Source organism: Crinia signifera, chromosome 4 (genome assembly GCF_055691185.1).
Source record: "Crinia signifera chromosome 4, ASM5569118v1, whole genome shotgun sequence".
NCBI lineage: Eukaryota > Metazoa > Chordata > Amphibia > Anura > Myobatrachidae > Crinia > Crinia signifera.
In genome coordinates this window covers 130,199,562-130,222,189 of record NC_139220.1, presented here as the reverse complement: position 1 = coordinate 130,222,189, position 22,628 = coordinate 130,199,562, and the positions used below count along the sequence as shown (strand labels likewise).

The following is a 22,628-nucleotide window of genomic DNA, read 5'->3' as shown; positions in this document are numbered from 1 at the left end:
GTCTTGCAGAAGATACATAATAGTGGGTTGTTTGGCGTAAATACTCCGCTTACGTGCGGTAGCACCGCTTGGCTCCCGTTCGGATGCGGTATTCCCGAGCATACTCTGTAATACTCTGTAATACCGTGCAGAATCTGAGTGTTTCTCCCGCACACGCATGGTTTGTATGTCGTCCGTAAACACGCCCTGTTCTTAAAGAGTGAGTCCGTCCGAATGCGGAGGACCCGTGGGCGTTTCTACGGACGATGGCCGCACGCGGCAGAACACCGTGGCGTGCGGACCGCACCGTAAGAATGCGGGAATATCCGCACCGATCAGAATAAGGGCCCTAGTGTTGCCATGCGGGTTGGGGGTGTGGTTTCTTAGTTATAACTGTCCTTTTACAACATGGCTACCTGGAACTAGCATGCAGTGTCTGTCTTCATTTAATACATCTGAAACATGGTGTCAGAAGATCCTGAGCCCATAAATGACTATGATTATTAAATGATTATTGGAGGTGCAGCAGCTCAGGGTTATGAGAAAACATGCAGAGACAAGACAAAGATAAGGACTGCATAGATATCAAGTGGATTGAATCATCTGCCTTATCTGGAGTGGGAGCTCAGCAACATGGCATCTACAAGCAGTATACCCAGGGCTGTCTTTTCATATGGGCTTAATGGGCACTTGCCCAGGGGCCCCAGGTGTACAGATAGCCGAGGGTCCCCTTTTTCCAGGGATACCAGAATTTTGAAAATCGGCCCTGGGGAACTGGAGATATCCAACTTCAAAACAGCAGTCCACATCGGACCTGTTAGTTGCATTTCCCAGTCAGATTTCTTAGGTTCTGTCTAACTTTTCTGAGAGTATGTGCCAAAAGCTGAGACTTTCCCCTTTCTGTCGACACTAGCAGCTTGTCTCTATCATGCTCAGAACCAGAGATATCAGCCTTCCAGCAGCCGGTCCCTGCTCCAGCTCCAAACGTCTGGTGTACAGTTTTATATTTTTGTCAATGGATTGCTCTGGCTCCTGATCTCGGATCCCCAAGTTCCCAGCACCTCCTGAAAGTTGGGACTCTAGGTTTTATACTATTGAAGGCTAAGAAATCTATTTCCAGATAATGGCTATATCTGCAGTCAAACAAGCTGCACTTCCATTATCCAACCCTCCCCTGCGTATAAAACCCCCCCTACCTCCCTGGAAGTCCTTTACAAGGGACCCTTCATTAGGCTCGGTGCCCCCTTCCACACGTTAGTGTTCTCCCTCCCACCACCTGTGCAGTAAAGGAGTAATTAGCAGAAGTTACTGCTCCAGGTCCTACATGTTGAGTGGAAGATAGAGCACCCCCTGCCACCCGTGGGACATCAAAGCTGCTGCTGATAGAACCCCCCACCATTCGATGCCCATTTGAATTTCTATTCGATTTTGCTTCTATAAACAAAATCGAAAAGAAAAATAGTGCATATCTTACCGCGTGTATGCTCTATAAGCCTGCAAAAAACGTGATTTATGAAAGGTATTTTTTTTGGCTGCAGTAAGCAAGAGGAAGGTGAATACATTAAAAAGTTTGTTATGGCACATTAATAGATGAGCTTTTACGAGACAAATTAGTATTGGGCATAAACTGTGAGAACACACGTCACTGTCTCTTAAGAGAGTGGAATTTGGAGCTGTCAGCAGCTATTGAAATGGGTCACACAGCAGACCAGAGAATCAGGGCAACGTACAGACAGACTGATAATGTACCGTGTTTCCCCGATAATAAGCCCTACCCCGAAAATAAGCCCTACCCTTGTTTTTGGAAACTAGTCCAAAATAAGCCCTATACCGAAAATAAGCCCTAGAGGAAAGCCTGAAAAACTGGAAAGAAATTAGGAGAGGAGCAGGACTGGGGGAATGGTGTCTATAAAAGCAGGACTGGGGGCATGGCGTCTGTAAAAGCAGGACGGGGTATGGTGTCAATGTTAATTAAAATAAGCCCTACCCCGAAAATAAGCCCTATGGTGTTTTTTTCTTATTATCAGGGAAACACGGTAAATGCTGCGACAGACAACAGCACGGCAAGAGTAATGTACTGGATACCCCAAAGGATACAAAATTCAGCAGCAGAGCTCACCAGCAGCCAGACACACAGCCTGTAAATACTGTGGTAATAGGCACAGGCAAGGGAAAGAGCAGTGTCCAGCATTTGGGAAAACTTGCAGCTCATGTGGTGTCACCAATCACTGTGTCTGTCAAGCAAGCGCTGGAATAAAGCAGGGAGAGTGCACACAGTAGAAGACACACCTGGAGCTGAGACACCGAGTGCTGAGGGCATTTACACAACAGAATGCATTGGGACTGTAAGATCAGCAGGCCAGAAGTGGTTTGCACATCTGACTATTAATAACAAGAGGCAACCATGTCAGTTAGACTCAGGGGCAACATGTGATGTTATGAGTCTGGAATAAGATGAAATTGGCTACTAGACTTCCGCATACCTCCCAACCGTCCCAATAACCGCGGGAACGTCCTGGTTTTCGGCTTCCCTCCCGCAGCTGGCAGTGTCCCACGGCAGGGGGGACAGTTGGGAGTCCCCCGTTAGTTGCTGGTAAGCGGTAAATATACACTGTGTGCATGCACAGAGCATCTATCCACGCGGCCAGAGGGTCTGGGGGCTTGACTAGAGGCGAACGGAGCCTCTGGGCCATGCCCCCACAGCGTAACACAGGGGCATGGCCTCGCAGGATGATGCGATTATAGGCCATGCCCTTCCCATGGCAAGCCACGCCCCCTAATTCGGGGAGCGTGCCTGTGTCCCTCTTCAGCATATCTAAAAGTTGGGAGGTATGCTTCTATTACTGCCAAGTGATACTAAACTGAAGCTGTATTCTGGAGAGCTGATGAGATCATTGGGACGGTTCAGAACAGAATGTGTTGTTAATGGACGTACCCACATGCTTACTTATGAAATTGTGGAGGCCAATCAGAAGCCATTAATGTCGGGTTCCACATGTGAGCGCTTGGGGTTGATGTAATTTACTATTCCTGCTGAGCTAAATAAGATGGAACATTATTTGTCTGGACCATTGAGGAAAGAGCAAATAATATATTCCTATAATGATGTGGGACCAGTGAAGTCTGCTCCTGGAGAACAACATTTTAAACTTGATCCAAGTGTTCCACCATTCCAATGTGCTCCACGCAATGTGCCTATAGCCCTCTTGCCGAGAGTGAAAGCTTTACTTGATCAGTATGAAGTAGATGGGCATATCGCACCTGTGACTGAACCAAACGACTGGATTAGCAATATAGTCATTGTGGCAAAGCCTGACACGCTAAGGGTGAAATATAATAGGATGATATATTCAGAATGTGAGAGATTTGGTAAGAATTCTTGTTTTTTTAAAGCGTCAATCATTTACACTGCAAAACCAGTTTGATTTTGGAGTGTAAATGATTGCCGCTTTAAAAAAACTGGAGAATTCTTACCAAATCTCTGATGTCCCATGCAGTGGTAACAGCTGCAGAGGACTTGTTTGTTGGCAGTGTAGGTCCACAGTGGATGTAAGGTCCAGGTTAAGGGTCCAAATATGTTTGTATTCCACACCAGAGATAAGGAGAATGGTGTCTGATGTCTGGTGACTGATGCGTTTCGCTGAGGGGTCCTCAGCTTTTCAAAGGTGTCTTTCCCCTAGTCAGATCTCCATATTTATACCTGTACGCAAACATGGCCCCTGATTGTTGCAGCTGTTTGCTGTTAGATCAATATTAAGTAAATACAGTAATCATAATTTTCCTCTGAACAATTCTCTTAACATTACCATTTTAAAAAGTAAAAAAAAATCATTTATACAATATAATATATAGAAGCCAGACATTATATAGAAGACAGACATAATTTAAGAATAGATGTATAACTCTCTCTCCGATCACATGACCTCTTAGGCGTCACATGATCACCTTGCAATTGCAAATTCAAAGCTAAAGATCACCTGTTCTTATTTATATTTTATGTATGTCATTAATTATGGTCTAATACCAAAATAAATGTTTATATATTTTTATTAATTGTTGTGTGTAAATGAATCCTTCCACAAAAAGCGCAGTTTCCTATACCTTTTTCTACTGTAGATCTTATGACTGCATACCGTATACCAGATGACAAATCATTATCACCCGCTAGAGTTCTAAGGACTCCGGCCAAACAAAATTCAACTCCGTCTAAACCTATCTATATTCGTGGAATCGGTACATCTGTCAGAATGAACTTAGGTCTACAGTCATTAGGTCGACCCCACTAGGTCGACTGGCAGGAAGGTCGACCTGACTTAAGGTCGACATGGGCCAAGGTCGACATGACTTAAGGTCGAATTTGCATAAAGGTCGACATGAGGAAGGTCGACTGGTCATAAGGTCGACATGGGTTTTTCACTGTTTTTTTATCCGAATGTCGACACAGTCGACATGGACACAGTTGGTAATGAGAATCGGACCCTCGCATCGCTCGCTTCGCTCGCAATGCTTCGGGCACGGTGCCTCGCTGCGCTCGGCACACTATTTTATTCTCCCACCACGCCCTAGTGGATGGTAGGGCATGAAATACCGCCTGTCGGCACATGTCGGCTCAAAAAACAGTGAAAAACCCATGTCGACCTTATGACCAGTCGACCTTCCTCATGTCGACCTTTATGCAAATTCGACCTTAAGTCATGTCGACCTTGGCCCATGTCGACCTTAAGTCAGGTCGACCTTCCTGCCAGTCGACCTAGTGGGGTCGACCTAATGACTGTAGACCTAAGTTCATTCTAATAGATGACCGCTTCCCATATTCGTAGTGGGCTTCAGTCTCGGCCGCCTGACAGACTTGATTTATATTTAAAAAAAAAAAACATCTAATGAAGGACATTATTGTTAGCATTGTTAGTTATGTTATACTTTAAGCCAGGGGTGTCCAAACTTTTTGCGATGAGGGCCAGATTTGGTGAAGTGTACATGTGTGGGGGCCGACCATTCAGCCTGACATTCTTTGAATCATTAATCACAGCAGAATGGTACCCCACTCTGCCCCCATTCACTCTATGTCCCCCAGCCTGCCCCCATTCACTGTATGTCTCCCAGCCTGCCCCATTCACTCTATGTCCCCCAGCCTGCCCCCATTCACTGTATGTCTCCCAGCCAGCCCCTCCTTCACTGTATGTCCGCCATTTACTGTATGTTCCCCACTCTGCACCCATTCACTCTGTCCCCCAGCCTGCCCCCTTCTCTTAATGTCCATCAGTGCCTCCATTCATTGTATGTCCCCAAGCCTGACCCTCCTTCACTGTATGACCCCCATTCACTATGTACCCCACTCTGCCCCCATTCACTGTATGTCCCGCAGCCTGCCCCTGCTCCCCCTTCTCTGAATGGCCATCACTGCCTCCATTCACTGTATGTTTCCCAGCCCCTTGTGTGAGCAAGAGGAAGGAGAGGCAAAGTAGGCACTGCAAGGACAGGAGATGATTGGGCTCCCGCTGCTGCCCTCCTCTGCTCTGCATGTTACGGGAGAAAGCTTCCCCTTTGCTGCCCCCCTCCCCAAACACTGCTGTCACTGTGATTGTGGAGTAGGGTGATATACGATTGCAGCAGCAGGTGTAGGATAAAAAACACATCTGACCAGTGGTGTCACTAGGCAGGTGCGGGGGTGCGGCCCGCATCGGGTGTCACCAGTTAGTGGGGTGACACCAACATCAGCCGTGCTGCCACACCCGCTGCCGCTTTTATGCAGAGGTGAGAGAGAAGAGTGCATTTGGCATCTCTCCTTCCCCTCACTATCCGCCGCTTCAGAGGGGAGGGGAGTAGAGCGCTCAGTACGGGGCGCATATTTCCTAGTCCCGGGTTCGCTCAGTGGTAGCTTGGCACTTACTTTACCTCCTGCCGGGCTGCCGCTGTGTAGCGGTTCCTCGCTTGGCGGCAGGAGGTCAGATAGTGACCTCCTGCCGCCAAGCGATGAAGCGCTTCCCGTTGGCGGAGCGGCAGGAGGTCACTATCTGACCTCCTGCCGCCAAGTGAGGAACAGTACACAGCAGAGACTTGCCTTCCCCAGCGCTAGAAATCGCGCTTTATTCCTCCCTCCTTCCCTCATGACATGCCGTCAACCCGCTGCTCCACCCAATCATCTCCCTGCATCTGGTAATCGATGTTTCATTTTAAAACTGTGTCTGACTCCAGCCTGCATACCTACTGATGTATAATGGGCATCATGTGTGTGGCATATGTTTAATGACTCATTAAAGTTTAATGAGTCATTAAACATATGCCACACACATGATGCCCATTATACATATGCCCCACACCTTGATGATCTTTAATAAGGAGCATCAAGGTGTGGGGCATATGTATAATGGGCATCATGTGTGTGTAACATATGTTTAATGGAGCATCACGCTGTGGGGCATATGTATAATGGGCATCATGTGTGTGGCATATGTTTAATGGAGCATCACGGTGTGTGGCATATGTATAATGTGTGTGGCATATGTTTAATGGAGCGCCACGCTGTGGGACGTTTGTATAATGGAGCTTCACATTGTGGGGCATATGTATAATGGACATATGTATAATGGGCATCATGTGTGGGGCATATGTATGATGGGCATCAAGGTGTGGGGCATATGTGTAATGGGCATCAAGGTGTGGGGCATATGTGTAATATGGCATCACGATATGTGGCATATGTATAATGGGGCATCACGGTATGTGTCATATGTATAATGGGGCATCACGGTGTGTGTCATATGTATAATGGGCATCACAGTGTGCGTCATATGTATAATGGGCATCACGGTGTGCGGCATATGTATAATGGAGCATCACGTTGTGGGGCATATGTATAGTGGACATCATGTGTGTGGCATATGTATAATGGGCATCATGTGTGTGGCATATGTATAATGAGCATCCAGGTGTGGGGCATATGTATAATGGAGCATCACGGTGCGGATCATATTTATAATGGACATCACAGTATGCGGCATAGGTATAATGGGCATCACGGACTGCACTTTTGGGGTCATGTGTATCTGGCACTGCACTATTGGGGGCATATGTGTATCACACCTCCATTTTCCATGGCCGCACCCCATGTGGCTACAGCTCTTAGAGAGCCCTCATAGCGGAAAAAATGGGGGATGTAGCTTTGCAGGAGTTCCACGGTGGTAGTTGAACCCTTCGGCACGCGCAGATGTCTCTTCTCTGCCTCCGTTGTTGGGAGGTATGTTTGTGACATATTGGACATTGCAGTGTGTGGCATATTGTGTCTGGGGCATTGCAGTGTGTGGTATAATGTGTATTTTTTCTGATATTATGCAGATTTTTAAAAAAAATTTAATTTAGTAGCTCTTCAGGCGGTTTATTTTGTTGCGATTAGCTCCCGTCCCAAAAAAGGTTGGAGACCACTGTCCTAGTCCTTCCCCTTCATTATGTCTATGAGTCTGTCCATGTCTGGGCCGTCAGCCAATCAGAGCTTGCAGGCCGGCTCCTGATTGGCTGCGGGATCAGAGCAAGATATAATTGGCTGACAGGGAAAGACTCATAGACACAGTGAGGGGGAAGGAGATATGCACCCTGCGATGAGCGCTCCCCTCCCCTCTGAAGCGGCGTGGTGGCTGCAAGGAGACAGGACAGCAGGCCAGGGGGACACCGGACTGGGGTGTGGGCAGGAGGGGCATGTACCCCCCCTACCCAGCAGCAGCAGATGGAGACAGCAACAATGGTGAGTTGCTGGTGGGAAATTCTGGCACTGTGGGGCATATGTGTTTCTGGCACTGTGGGGGCATATCTGGAACTGTGGGGGCATATGTGTATTTGGCACTGTGGGGGAATATCTGGCACTGTGGGGGCTTATGTGTCTCTGGCACTGTGGGGGCATTTGTGTATCTGGCACTGTGGGGGCATATGTTTAATGGACATCACATTGTGCGGTGTAATGGGCATCATTGTATGGGGCATTACGGTGTGGGGAGCATTGGGTAATTGCCATCACAGTGTGGGGTGTAATAAGTATAAAGGTATGCGGCATAATGTGTAATTAGCATCACAGAGTGCGGTGTATCGTGTAATTAGCATTGCGGTGTGGGGCGTAATGTGTAAATGGCATCACGTGTGCAGCATTATGTGTAATTGGCATTACGTCATGTGTAATGGGTATAGTTCGCTAAAATTTGCAATCTGCAGGTACACAATACAATCATGGTATAGACCACGCCCCCTTCTCATAGGACACATCCCCAATTTTTTGGCACGCCTCCGGCGCGCACAAGCATCCACTCTCCGTCTTCCTGAAAGTTGGCGGGGGGTGGGGGGGTGGGGGGGGAGGGGTGCCACCATGAGTTCCTACACCGGGTGACACCAACCCTAGTGACGCCACTGCATCTGACTGTGGGGGCCGGCACCTCCTCACTGCAGCAGACAGCAAGGTAAAGGCACGCTCGCCGGGGCCCCACCTTTAGTGTCCTGTGCTTCCCACATCTGATGCTCTGACTGCTTCCAGTTGGAGGCTGCGGGCCTCTTGAAATAACAGCACGGGGCCCGGCGCAATTGGCCCCCGGGCCTGACTTTGGCCATGCCTGCTTAAAGTATATTAAAAAAGGGAGATGTTTGTGTAATGTCAATCTTATGTATGACTGAGGGTATGAGGTCACTTATTTTGTTCTGTCAGTTTTTTCCTTATAACTACATTTTCCCAATGAACATCTGCATTCTTATCACTGGTAAATACTGTGACTGTGAAGTGTTACTGAAAACCTTACATGTCCTCTAAATTATGTGTAAAAATTAGCTGTTATGAAAAGCTCTATGGATCACCAGTGTACTAAGTGCATGCAGGTTGCCCAGCCAACTTCAAGTCTGCCCAGTTAAACATTTCAGTACCAGATATTTTCTAAAAGGGTCAAATATGGCCAAGCTAATGGATTGGCATAATCAAATATTATTAACTTCTGACTTGATATTCACACTTTCTTATAATTGGGTACACCAGTGGTTCCCAAACTGTGTGCCGTGGCTCCCTGGGGTGCCTCGGGACACAAGCAGGGGTGCCGCGGCTTGGTGGTCTAGGACCAACTCAAATTATTAATGGTTAATTATTTATGAGCAAAACCAGTGCTGGTGGCTGCCAATCATAGAATGTGTACAAACAGAAGCAAATACTGCCCTTTACCACATAACTGCCACTAAGAATCGCATATAAACCCAATCTAATAAATTTTTTTGGGACCTAGGGGTGCCGTGAAAAAAATTCTGATTCTCTAGGGTGCCGTGAATCAAAAAAGATTGGGAACCTCTGGGGTATACCATTAAAGAAAGACCATTTCAGTTGTAGTTAGCCATTGCTCTTCTATTTGTCCACCTAGTGAGATGGACTTGACAAATTCAATTAAGCTACTGTACATACACACCTACTGTATACAAACTTCGGACAGCTCTTTAGATCCAATATCCACTCATGAGAGATTTGTATGCACTGGTGACTACATTTTATTGAAAGAAAACTGGTTGTATGTGAAGGTTTTATGAGATTACTAAAATTCATCATATGCGATGGTATAGTATTGGACCGTTCAGTTTAATACTTTTGCCCATGATTTTCCAGCAATGACACATTTTGTTTCTTTTTCACAGATATTTTAGACAGATGAATTTTGTGGATTGTAAAGGTGTGTAGGTGAAAATCAACATTTTCATAGTGATTTATGGTTAGAGGTGGATTGGGATGAAAGCTGTAAGCAGCCCTGATGGAGGTGGGTTCTGTTGAAGGGGCAGAGTACCTCCTCATAGGGCCTGAGTTGGACACAGTTGCAGCAGTCCTTGTGTGTTTTGATGCAGTTTTGTTTGCGTCTTTATGCTAATTCCACTACAATACCCTTCCCTGGCGTCATACGTGGATTCGGAAATTAAAGTGTCACTGGAAAAATTTCCAAAAAGTGGCTCCCTTACACACCCACTTTGCAAGCCTGACACCATATACCCTCTAATACACCCATGACACCAATCTGTCATCCTCTACCACAGATGCCCCAGTCCACCAGGACATTTCTTGGGACTTTTGTTGCCAATAAGCCTCTGCTTATGTTGCCTTATTTCATTTCAAATAACAACTGTGTGTACAGAGCACAGAGGATGAATGCTGTAGGAATCTCTAAAGTCACATTGAGCCACTATTATTATTCCATAACCCTGTGACACACCTATAAATTCACGTAATCCCCAGTTCAGACTTGCCTACCATCCCGCATTCAGGGCCTTATTCTAGTTCTCTCTTTCTGACAAAATCCTTCTTAGATGGACAAAACCATGTGCACTGCAGGGGGGAAGATGTAAAATGTGCAGAGAGAATTCATTTGGGTGAGTTATTTTGTTTCTGTGCAGGGTAAATACTGACTGCTTTATTTTTACACTGCAATATAGATCTCACTTTGAAGTAAAACCCCACCCAAATCTAATTCTCTCTGCACAAGTTACATCTGCCCCACCTGCAGTGCACATGGTTTTGTCCATCTAAGAAGGATTTTGTCAGAAAGAGTGAACTAGAATAAGGCCCTCAGTGAGAGGCTCACGGTTTTTGACTGAGCCTCCCTCTGCCCCACAAATCCCCTCATACCTTCCGGGTTTTGGGACTCATTACGTGAAGTTCGGACTCACATTTTCTGTTCATATGGAACCAGGGGTCCAAGTGCTAATAAAGCTTTTATATTGCAAAAAATTTCGAGGTCAATTGGCTTACAGACCTTTCAATTATTCATACAGAAGCATAATAAATACATTTCATCAATGATGTTTATTGCAAAAGTGTTTTTTTGCACTGCATGAAGAAGCCCCCCATAGGCGAAACACGTGTCCAGCCACCTAGCGTTTACCCCACGGCACCGTCGGATTCCGGCACAACGGGACTTTGTACCCCTCCTGCATCGCCTCCACACAACATAAAAAATTATACTACATAATTTAAAATGTATTTTGGCTGTGCGGGTCCACCCCCATTTCCCTAGAACATTGGCAGGGTAACCAGCTAATCAACAAAGGAGCTGCTTGCCTTTAAAATGAGTTGAATACATGTCTTGACGTGACTGCATTAAGATACTTTACTGTTAATTCATCTTAACTACAGCATTTCTGGATCCTAGGATTACTGAGCTCTGTAGTGATCTTGCGTATCTTTATTACATAACACTGTATAACAATCTTTAGCTCTATTTCAGTAATTTTTCCATTCATATCGTACTCATGAGACACATCTACGATGAAACTTCTAAAATCCACTAGTATCCACCAGTATCTAAAATACTCTACACCAGTTTGGATGTCTATCATGCAATAGTTTTATTGTACAATTATTCTACTGCTCACTAGTGTCTTCCAAACTCTTCACACTTGTTTGTTTGCTGGTTAATACCACATCGTGACCAGCAGCAGATTGAAATAAAAGTGCCCATATTGAAAGCACCATCAGCTTACACTGACAATTACAAGCACCATCAGCTTACACTGACAATTACAACTATATGGCATACAGTAATTGAACAATAAATGAGAGGTAATATGGTATGACAGTATGTACATGACTGCATTAGGATTAGTCTGATACGACAGCATATAGGGCCTGATTCTGGTTCACTCGCAAAAGCAAATTATTTCTCTAATGGACAAAACCATGAGCACTGCAGGCGGGGCTGATTTAGCTGATGTGCAGAGAGAGTTAGATTTGGTGGGATTTTTTTTTACTTCAAACTGATATATATCTTGCAGTGTAAAAATAAAGCAGTCAGTATTTACTCTGCACAGAATCAAAATAACACCCAAATGTAACTATCGATGCACATGTTACATCTGCCCCCCTGCAGTGCACATGGGGCCTTATTCAAATCTGATCGCAATACAAATTTGTTCTCAAAATTGGCAAAACCATGCTGCACTGCAGGTGGGGCAGATGTAACATGTGCAGAGAGAGTTAGATTTGGGTGGGGTGTGTTGAAACTAAAATCTAAATTGCAGTGTAAAAATAATTCAGGCAGTATTTACCCTACACAGAAACAAAATAACTCACCCAAATCTAACTCTCTCTGCATATGTTACATCTGCCCCACCTGCAGTGCACATGGTTTTGCCCATTTTGAGAACAAATTTGTACTGCGATCAGATCTGAATAAAGCCCATGGTTTTGTCCATTACGGGGAATTTGCTTTTGTGAGTGAACCAGAATCAGGCTCATAGTTTACAGTGCAGTGCATAGTTTCCAGAGCAGAATGCAAATTACAAGCACACACTACACTGATTAATTCAAATAGTTAATGCACTTCTATGGGTTTGCATCATGAGGGAACAAGGTGATGTACTGCTGTAATGGAGCAGAATAGTATGCGTGATACATCAGCCCAACTCGCCCCAGACTCGCAGATTTCAGTACATGCCCTATGGGGCTGCACACAAACATCTGCACATTTGAGCTATTTTTAAGAGGAGCAATATGGGTGAGCTGACTCACAGCTAATTGAAACAACACCATAGAATATATCTGAACATGTATTCCCCTGTTTATTTAGAGGGTTTTTTAAATGTTTCATTATTTGTCCCTTGAAGGCCGGAGTATAACTTAGTGAATGCAATCTTTCTGCATTTGTCTACTGTGAGAGCAGAGCTGGATATTGTTGCTAGTAGCTCTGTTACCTCTAGTAGTGTCCTGGGAGTCATGTGCAGATCATGAGCGACCAGTATATGGGACTACTTTAACTACTACATAATGTTCTATTTCACTTTGTGCACAGATAATAAAGACTTTAAGATTCATGTACAGCATGTCTTGACTGTTTGGAGTCTCAGGCCATCAAATAATAATAATAATAATAATAATAATAATAAAAAAATAATAATACAGGTTTAAAGAATATTTCCACCAATTTTAAAAAAAGGCAGTGGGTATTCCTAAGGAGATAAAGGGCCTGGTCCGGAGTTTCATGCACCTCTTCATGTATATTTTGCTAACAGTATGATATTTGATTGTCGGGGTTATTCTGGTTGGCACGCAAAGCTGCGAAATTTGCAACTTTGCATGTCAACTATGAGCCCCCCCACACGCCGATTTTCCTGCACATGTGCGAATGGATGTCCATCTAATGATTTTGAAAGCGTTCTAAGATCTAATGCTGGCCATACATCAGAAAGATCGATCTTAAGATCGATTGTGCTCATGATTGTGTCCAATTTCCCTTCAATTCCCCGGCAGTCCTTGGTGGTTTTTGGACACACAATGTGCACACAATCTGCATACAATCCATGTTACAATCAATTGAGATTGTATGATTGGGTACAATATCTTTCTGATGTGTGGCCACCTTAAGACACCTCTCTGGTGTCTTAGATATGTGGTTTACCTGTCTGGAAAGAGGACAGGCAGCTGACATACGCAGCCCACCCCCCACACCAGCGTGTGAATTTCATGGGTGCTTCCCCTCGCTGCCGCCCCACACCCCCTGTGCGCACTGCTAGGTGCGAACGAGCTGGCGAAAGAGCAATACCCCACAACTGCTCGCACAAAGCGGCTGCACATGTGCATAAAACTTTATGCACATGCGCAGTTGCTGACCATCGCTCCCCTGTGCGAATGTGCAGGGGAGCGAATGTATCTGAATAAGGTCCTACAGCATATGTGCATCTTCATGCGTATGAAAAGTGCTGCCACACTGTTTTCCATTCACAAGTGCAGCTTTCCAAACTAGTGGCCGCAGTTACACCTACTGTACCCAATGGTGAGTGCAAGAGATCCATCTGACAAAGGAATCACCTTGCGATATGTATGACTCGGATTAGGATGCAACTCTTGCTACATGCTCATGACATTGCCATGTGATGGTTCTCTTCGATGCATCCACCCAACTGCAACACAATAACACACATTTCCCACATAGAGAGAAAGGTCTGTGACAGATACACAAAGTGGCATATACTTGCTGCAGCACATGCACATTTTGCAGAATTAGGTTGTGTGACTCAAAATTAGGCCCAAAGTGCTTTAAGGTGAGACCAGGGTGCCTTATTGTATTCAGGGATCTATGTAGTAAGCCTTGGAAACAGAAAAAGTGGAGATAAAGGCAAATTCTCTCTCTAATGGACAAAACCATGTGCACTGCAGATGGGGCAGATGTAACATGTGCAGAGAGAGTTACATTTTGGTGTTATTTTGTCTCTGTGCAGGGTAAATAATGTCTACTTTATTTTGACACTGCAATATAAGTATGAACGAAACCAAGACAAAAGATGACTCTCTTTGTTTGGGCACTTCTTATTTGTAATGATTCTTTCTAAAAAAAAATATTTACATTTTTATTAAATATACATTAAAAAAGTTGTACCAAGTTGGATGATGTTTTAAGGGGGTAGTATCACATAAGATACTTTCAGACAAACTGAACCACAATAATGTGAAAAAAACCCGCATATATAATGATCAAAAATAAGTGAGTGTATCAGCTGGGATGTTCAATGTTCTCAGATGTTTTAGGATTTCCAAAGAACCCTGTGAGGCATTAATTAATCCCAGGTGAATTTGATGTGCAAGTGATATAATAGATAAACAGAATAATAAAAAAAACTTTTGTATTTAGTGAAATTTAAAAAGAAATTGGCAAAATTTTAAGTAGATATGTCGTGATCACCGATGGAATACTGTATTAATTCATTTTGACTTCATAGTGGAGATATCTTACTACACAGGTTAGGTAGTATGGCTTAAATAGATGAAAAAATAGGCTCACCTACAGGTTTCCCCTGCTGTCCCTAAACACCGCCGTGTGTCACAAGGACAGTGAATGGATCTGGGTATGGGTACAGCAATAATGGGGGTCACGGTAGAGTGAGTGAAAAAAGAGTAGAGGGATCTGCTGTTGTATGCCAACATCCAATTGCGCCCCTGATGGTCGCCCAGCACAGGGGGTTGCTTTTTGGAGTGGCAGCAATAAGAGTCCCTTAAATAGAAGGGTAAGAGACAGTAATCTTAATATTATATAGTGTAACACATAAATTGGTAAATTCTCTATAGGTGTCAATTGGTGCCCTGTCTCTTTAAATGATTCTACTTGGGGTTTAATATTGTCCTCTATACTTCTATGTTAACTGATAAATTACAAATACACATTATTTAACAAGGTATAGCATGACATTATTCCAAGTTAGATACTTAGCCATCAGTAAAAAGAAAGTGTCTACCTTCTCCTAATTCCGTATCAGTTCCCATCAGTGAAAAACATACCACCAACCATGAACGCGCGTTTCACCTCTCCTAAGGGCTTGTTCACCTGTCTGCAATATTGGTTTCAGTTTGAAGTACAAATCTAACTCTGCACATGTTAAGCCCCATACACAAGGGGGGATATATCGCCGGTGGCACATTCCCATCGCGGGCAATATGGTCGCTCAGCGACCATATTGCCCACGATAATAGACATAATCGCCTCATGTGTACACAGCCTTACATCTGCCACACCTGCAGTGCACATGGGCCCTTATTCTGATCGGTGCGGATATATCCGCGTGCGTTCGGGCCGCCGATGTTTTGTGTCTGCGCATGTGCAGAGGCGTCTCTGCGCATGTGCGAGCGGGGCGTACGGCCAAATCCCGCATGAAATGTGAACACTCCGAACAGGGGGTGGAGAGGGGCGTGAATGGCTATTTGGGCTCATTACCATATGCATACGCCCCGCGTTTCATGGGAGTTCCCATGAAAACGCTGGGCGTACGTATGGTAATGCGGCCGTGACGCACGTGTAGGGGGCGGACATATGACATCGCCGGATGTCAGCTGCCCGCCCAGATCCCTGCTTTTGCACGGAAAAATGTCCGTGTGGTCTGAGGTTGCGGGTGCTGGTGGAGCACACGGTCCTGCATTCGATGGTCTGCGACCATCGAATGATGGGGGAGGTTCCCTTAGATGGAGGAGGCGTATTCCGTGAAAAATACACGTGCGGTCCGTTCGGACAGCTTCTTACCGCATACGGACGGAGTTGGCGATCCGTATGGAAGGCGGGGTTTCGCACGCACGGTCCTGGCCGCATAATCGGCTCCGGCCGCACCGATCAGAATAAGGGCCATGGTTTTGTCCATTAAAGCGTAAGTCTGCGTTTACAGGTGTACCAGAATCAGGGCCAAAGGGTGAAATTAATAGGATGAGAGATTCAGAAAGTGAGAGATTTGTTAAGGATTCTATAGTTTTTTTAAAGCGGCAATCATTTACACTTCAAAATCAAACTGGTTTTGCAGTGTAATGTGCAGAGTTAGATTTCCACCAAAGTATCTGACCATAAGCTCTTAACTGTCATGTACAGGCTGTGTTTGATAAATGACAGTAAGGAGATGGTTAATTGGTAGTTTATTTCCTTCCAGGGGATGCAGTTGAAATCCCGGCGGTCGGAATCCCGGTGGTGGAAATCCCGACGATGGAATCCCGGCAGCCGAAATCCCGACCGCCGAAATCCCGGCACTTTGTCCCTCTGTGGGTGTCCATGACACCCACAGATGGAGAATAAATTAGTGTGCCGTGCGTAGCGAGGCACCGGGCCCGCTGCTTGGCGAGAGCACCGAGCCCGCAAGGGGGGGGGGGGCGATCCATGTCCCTCCTTGTCGGGATTTCGGTGGTTGGGATTCCGGCGTCGGGATTTTGACCGCCGGGATTCCTACCGCAGGGATTTCAAACCAATCCCCTCTCCAAGGCTTAGTATATACACCCCTAATTCTGTTTTTCACTCCACCTTTTCTCTCCATTTTAAACAGGGCATGGAAAAAACAACCTGCCACCAAATCATCCGAATGGTCATATCACGACAGAAGAAATTAGTATTTTGATAATGTTAGAAGCAGTGACCTGCCTCTCATGTAATTATGATATGAGGTCCAAACTCTGTGGGTTCATTTTACTTAAATGGCAGTTCTATTGAATATAGGATGTTGCCCACAGCAACCAAACAGATTCTACTTATTAATTTAGCAACTTCTAAAAAACAATAGATTGTAATTGGTTGGCCATAGCAACATCTTATCTTCAATAGAACTCCCATCGTAGAAAATGTACTCCTATGAGAGCAAGCTGGAAGTTGCAGACTGAGGGTTGCACAGTGAAAGAAGCATTGTCTCCCAAATGAGTAGTACAAACTGATGTGAGGAGTTCGTTACCTCTTACATCTCTTTATACATCCAGTTTGCTCAAACGCAGTTCAGATAGTGAAAGCATATCTCTTATAGGTTGCTATGGGTTACAGTATGGTTCGCTTATATTAACCTGTGCACCCATATTTATAAGTGACCAACAGTGTAGGACTTACAATTATACTACTGTATATGAATACAAATGTTCTTTGATTTATGTGATGTTCAGCTGAGGTTTGCTTTCAATAATAAAGGCAAATGAATAAATATAGCTTGAATTGAAAAAAATAGTATTTACTTGATTCTATTATACAATTTTACTGTATCAAATAATTTACAATACACAGCCATCCACTAGTAGTTGCTTACACCAGTGTTATATTATATTGTTATAATACTTTGCAGATTTATTTGTCCTTTATGTATTAACAGAAATGTAAACAGGGCACAACAATTGAAGTGGACTCATATACATTTGCTTAATTACAATAATGAACACTTACAATTGCAATTTTGTGTATTTTAAAATGAATAAAATACACATTCTCGAGGGACTAGATTTTAGAGCACAGGAACTGCTGGTAGTATTGTCCGTGAATAGTATAATTCTATATAATGACACAAATGACAGCAATGTTATCAGTGCTCTTGTTGCATATCCTGTGTGCTTAATTGACTGATCTGCATGACATTAATGATATCACTGATGTGGGAACAGAGGTTGTGTACTGAACATTTATACTCTGTAAACTACTATGGAATCCAGATGTAGCTTACAAGGTGCCTTGCATCTCATCTCTGAGCAATAAAGCCTTTTTTGGCCAAAGATTGAGCCGTTTACCGCTGTTTTCTATCAGATACAACAGATGGCATGCACATGCTTGCTGTACTAAATGAAGTGGGATCCCAGCAGTATTATGCTTTGATCCCTGGTGGCATGTCTACAACACCAAGATGCAAAATACCACAGAACAGGATCTCAATATTAAAGGCTGGAAGCCGAACACTCCTGATATGTGAACCCCTTTAAGTAACATAGCCATGCCCGCAAAATGTAAACATATTCTGGCAGCCCACTTCTGCAACAGAGCTCAGGAAACAAGACATTTCCTCTGATCAGTGACACCCTACTTAGAACAGGTACAACTACATGTTACCTGGGCACAAGTTATTAAATGCAACTTTGGAAAGGAGACACTTATAAATCTTATTAAGAAATCTGCTCTGCTCACATAAAAAAAGAATAACAATGCAGTAATCAATGTACTGATCCAACTAACATGCATTCTATTTTGCTGTAAAACTTGATAAACATGAAAGACCCAGATTGAAGTTGTGAGGGATAAATATATAGAACAAGCTTAGTTAATTATGTTGGATTGGCAGCTAAACACATACCTCACCCTTGCACTGCTGCCCGACTGTCATTATTACATAATACCCAGGGTATTGCTTTCCCAATATGTCACCTGATCCCTTTGATTAAGGTCTTGTTTTGGATGAACTTAAAAGAAAGGTTAAACACACATTTTTGTTTCTCTTTCATGTTACTATGTGTGACATATTTACAGTCAGTTTTGTGTTTGAGCAGCTGGCTGTCTGAGAGGGGCAGCTGCTAGGGGACTGACATAGTATCCTTAAATATTGGATGGCAGCACAACATCCGAACCTCGCCAGACCTCTGCCACCACCATGACCCACTTCAACAGGTTCTTAAACATTTGAGCACTCAATTGTTTCTTCTGATTGCTATCAATAAATATTATATATAAATGTCATGAGAAAATACTTTTCACACTGTCTGCCAGTTGTACCAGTGGACCAGTGGATCTGCCTCTCAGAATGTAACAGATATGCTACATATAGTACAGAGTATAGTAATAACGAGTGAAAGTGATGAAAATAGTTACACAAAATTCCTAACTGCAGTGTTACTGTCCCAGCAATGTTCCACTGTATACAGTATTCGTTTGTCAGTTTCATAGATTGTCATCCATGGTTTAATCACTTCTGTGTTCTCTCCCACTCACACATTTATGTGTGTGAAGTATATTATACAAAACAAGAATAGTTTTATATTAACATTAATATATGAGGAATCCCTTCATTATACTACTAAAATATTGAAGTATGAATTCTATAAAAGTTTCAACAACAAACGATACTTAATATAGACATGCACATATTATATATATATATATATATATATATATATATATATATATATATATATATATATATACAGTATATGGCAACTGAAGGTGCAACACCAGACAAAGTTATGTTTTGTTATTGGGAGTGCTGGGCCTTCTCTGTGTGTTGTGTGTGTGTGTGTGTGTGTGTGTGTGTGTGTGTGTGTGTGTGTGTGTGTGTGTGTGTGTGTGTGTGTGTGTGTGTGTGTGTGTGTGTGTGTATATATATCTATATATATATATAGATATATATATATAAAATTTAGAATACGATGATACATTATTCATATGCACACAAACACTTTCCCACCCTAGTACATCCATTAATAGCCTAGTCCTTACATACCTGTCCTGTGGCTTGCCAGGTAAAGTTCATTGCCTGGATATTGACAGGGATAGCGGGCATTCTCTGCTGGGCTTTTCTAAAATCATGAGTGAACGGTGCCATTTTTCCCTCAGAAACAATCAAAATATCTTCTTCAAAGCCTGAGAACAAATGGCATGGTGATAAAAAGACAGGTACATGCACTCAGTGGTAAATGAATTGCTTCTATGCATTACACTTGCCAGAGCTGTGCTCACAGATGCAAATATTTGCAGATTCACTATTAAAGCACCAAAACCCCTTAAATTCTAACTTCTTTTTGAATCCACAGTAATAAAGCAAAGTGTGGATACCTATTAGCACTCTTGCTTGGTATGCATCAATCCACATGTACAAGCTGTCTTCCTGTTGTTCACCAGCCTCTGCTTGTGCAAATACACAGAAAAGAATGCTGCAAATCTGGAGTACAAAGCAGCAGATTGCTGTTGGGGCCATGCTGCTCAGTAACTTGCTACTGCTTAGCTCTCCACTTTTCGCCTCCCTCTGTCTTGGGCTCTTATACAGATAGTATTTACTTTGCCCGTGTGTTTCGGAGCAGTGCTGCCGACTGCTCTGATCTCACGCAGGGGGCTGGCTCCTGGCAGATTGGAGTCAATGAAGTAGTAAAGGAGGGAGCAGTCAGAGAGTGTGTGTGACACGGGGGCGGTGCCTGGTGATTACAACTGGCAGCATCTTGCTGAGCAGGGATAGCCACCAGGGGGCGCCACATCACTGTACAATATGTGTGTTAGAATGAGGAATACGTGTATTCGCTGGGGAAACTTGAAGAGAAAAAAAAGTAGTGTAAAAGTGACACTGAGAAAAGAGAGCAATGAAGCAAATTGCATGGAGGTCCCTTTTTTGGACCAGTTTTATATGTACGGATGGATGGATGTATTTCAATTATATATACAGTAGATGGACAAAAGGTCTAAAGTACCTGAATGGCATGACAAAAACAATTGAAATTAAAAAGTAAACTTGGACCTTGTGGCTATATAGATGCACAGGAATCCGAGCTCAGCTCACCCTGCCTAATTAGTATTTCACAGGCATTCTCTGTCCGTGGTGCTGAAGGTCTATGGGGGCATGGAAGGTTACCAAACACTCATAACAAAACTTGTTATCCAAAAATGTAACTAAAATCCACCAAAAGAAAATTGTATTGGTGGCATTTCTGAGGTCCAAAATTGTGATTTATTTGACCCAGCATACTTTGCACCATGTGTATTTTGTGTTTAATGCAGTTTGCAATGTTACTGTAGAGCAGGGGTGGGGAACCTTTATTGTGTCAAGGGCCATTTGTATGGGGAAAAAATCCTTCAGGGGCCATATGTAAAAAAATTTTTTACAAATTGTCCTGCTGCAGCCGTCCCACGCTCCGGCGGCTGCCGCTGAGTAGGAGTCTCCTGCTGCTGTTGATTAAGAGGAATCTTGCGAGAACTACCAACCTCTCATGAGAATTCCCCTTTCTTGACTCCCGGCAAAGCAGCCGGGTGGGTGGGTGGGCCACTCAGACTGGCTACGGGGGCCGCATACGGCCCCCGGGCCTGAGGTTCACCACCCCTGCTGTAGAGCCTCGCTGTATACAGTTCTAGCAATGCCTACTTGAGTAATTGTATTCAATGATGCAGAGTGATCATTCCTTTTATAATCATATATTTTTCGGTACTTGTTTCCTAGCACGGCGCCACCGATTTTAATTGTATGCAATCGGGTCGCAAAAATCGGGTCAATCGCATCGCATGCAACCAAATTGCTTCAGACGTATTACGTGTCCCCTTACAGGGCTCGCTGCGCTCGCCAAGCTTCGGGCTCGCCACACTATATAAATTCAACTCCACGCCGACGTGTATAGTGGGGGTATGAAAAGGTCGGAGGACGTGTACCGCCACCCCTCGTTTAGGAGTTGACTTTATATAGTGTGGCGAGCGCAGCGAGGCAAGCGCAGCGAGCCCCGCGAGGGGACGCGCATTACTTCAGACGTATTACGTGTCCCCTCACAGGGCTCGCTGCGCTCGCCAAGCTTCGGGCTCGCCACACTATATAAATTCAACTCCACGCCGACGTGTATAGTGGGGGTATGAAAAGGTCGGAGGACGCGTACCGGGTTGGTGTTCATCGTGGGGTGGGCGTTAACAATGGGGGGCCATTTAACATTGGTTCCTATGTAAAATCGGGTCCATCGCATTGGTCGCATCGCATGCCATTATAATGGCATGCGATGGACCCGATTTTACACGGCCATGTAATATACAATGTTAAATTGGGTCGGTCGCATCGGTCGCTCTTAAATTTCGGGTCAGTCGGGTCCCATCACATACCTTAAGTTAAGGTATGCGATGGGACCCGACGGGCGCCCTGCTAGGAAACAAGTACCTATTTTTCTCTATCACTTTTTTGTTCACTTATCTGCCTTAATATATTCTGATTATTTATATTAGTAACATTTATATTGGTAATGCAAAGATGTCATGGGTAACATTGTCCAGTGTTTTACCAGAAAATAAGTTCTAGGCGGGTCCCATTGTTTGAAAGATGCCCACTTCCCCTCTTTCCAAAATGGGTTCCCCTGATTTTATGGATGCCACGTTGAAGGAGATCTACACCCATCCATAGACTGCATGAGTAGGGCTCTATCTATATATAAGGCTAAATACTCCTCACCTCTATGAGGTGAAGTATTGCCACTGACCACTAGAGGCCACTTGATGGACCAAATTACTCTTTTGTCTGCTAAAAGATGAAAGTGAAAGCTTTTTTTTGCAGGGACACTGATCTGTTTCATACTTTCTGGATATGTAGAGAGGGAGCTGTGAAGACAGAGATTGGAGGAAGGAGCAGATAGGGAATGGGGGTGGGGTGGAGAGTTTGTGGGCTAAAAACAGTCACAGCTCAAAGTGAAAGTAAAAACTGTCACAGCTCAAAGATAAAGTACA

The 22,628-nt window shown here is 44.1% G+C and overlaps 1 protein-coding gene across 1 annotated transcript in view; it reads right to left on the bottom strand.

The window, feature by feature from the left end:
• The window catches only part of WIF1 (Wnt inhibitory factor 1), a 69,845-nt gene extending 49,545 nt beyond the window's left edge, over window positions 1–20,300 (bottom strand). Inside the window, exons 1-2 of the mRNA XM_083179671.1 lie at window positions 20,004–20,300; window positions 19,672–19,811 (exon numbers count right to left, since the gene is read on the bottom strand). Of these exons, the coding sequence (XP_083035797.1) occupies window positions 19,672–19,811; window positions 20,004–20,145 (282 nt within the window). The 5' untranslated portion in view covers window positions 20,146–20,300. The remainder of the gene's footprint in view (window positions 1–19,671; window positions 19,812–20,003) is intronic.
• Between the last annotated feature and the right edge of the window lie 2,328 nt (window positions 20,301–22,628).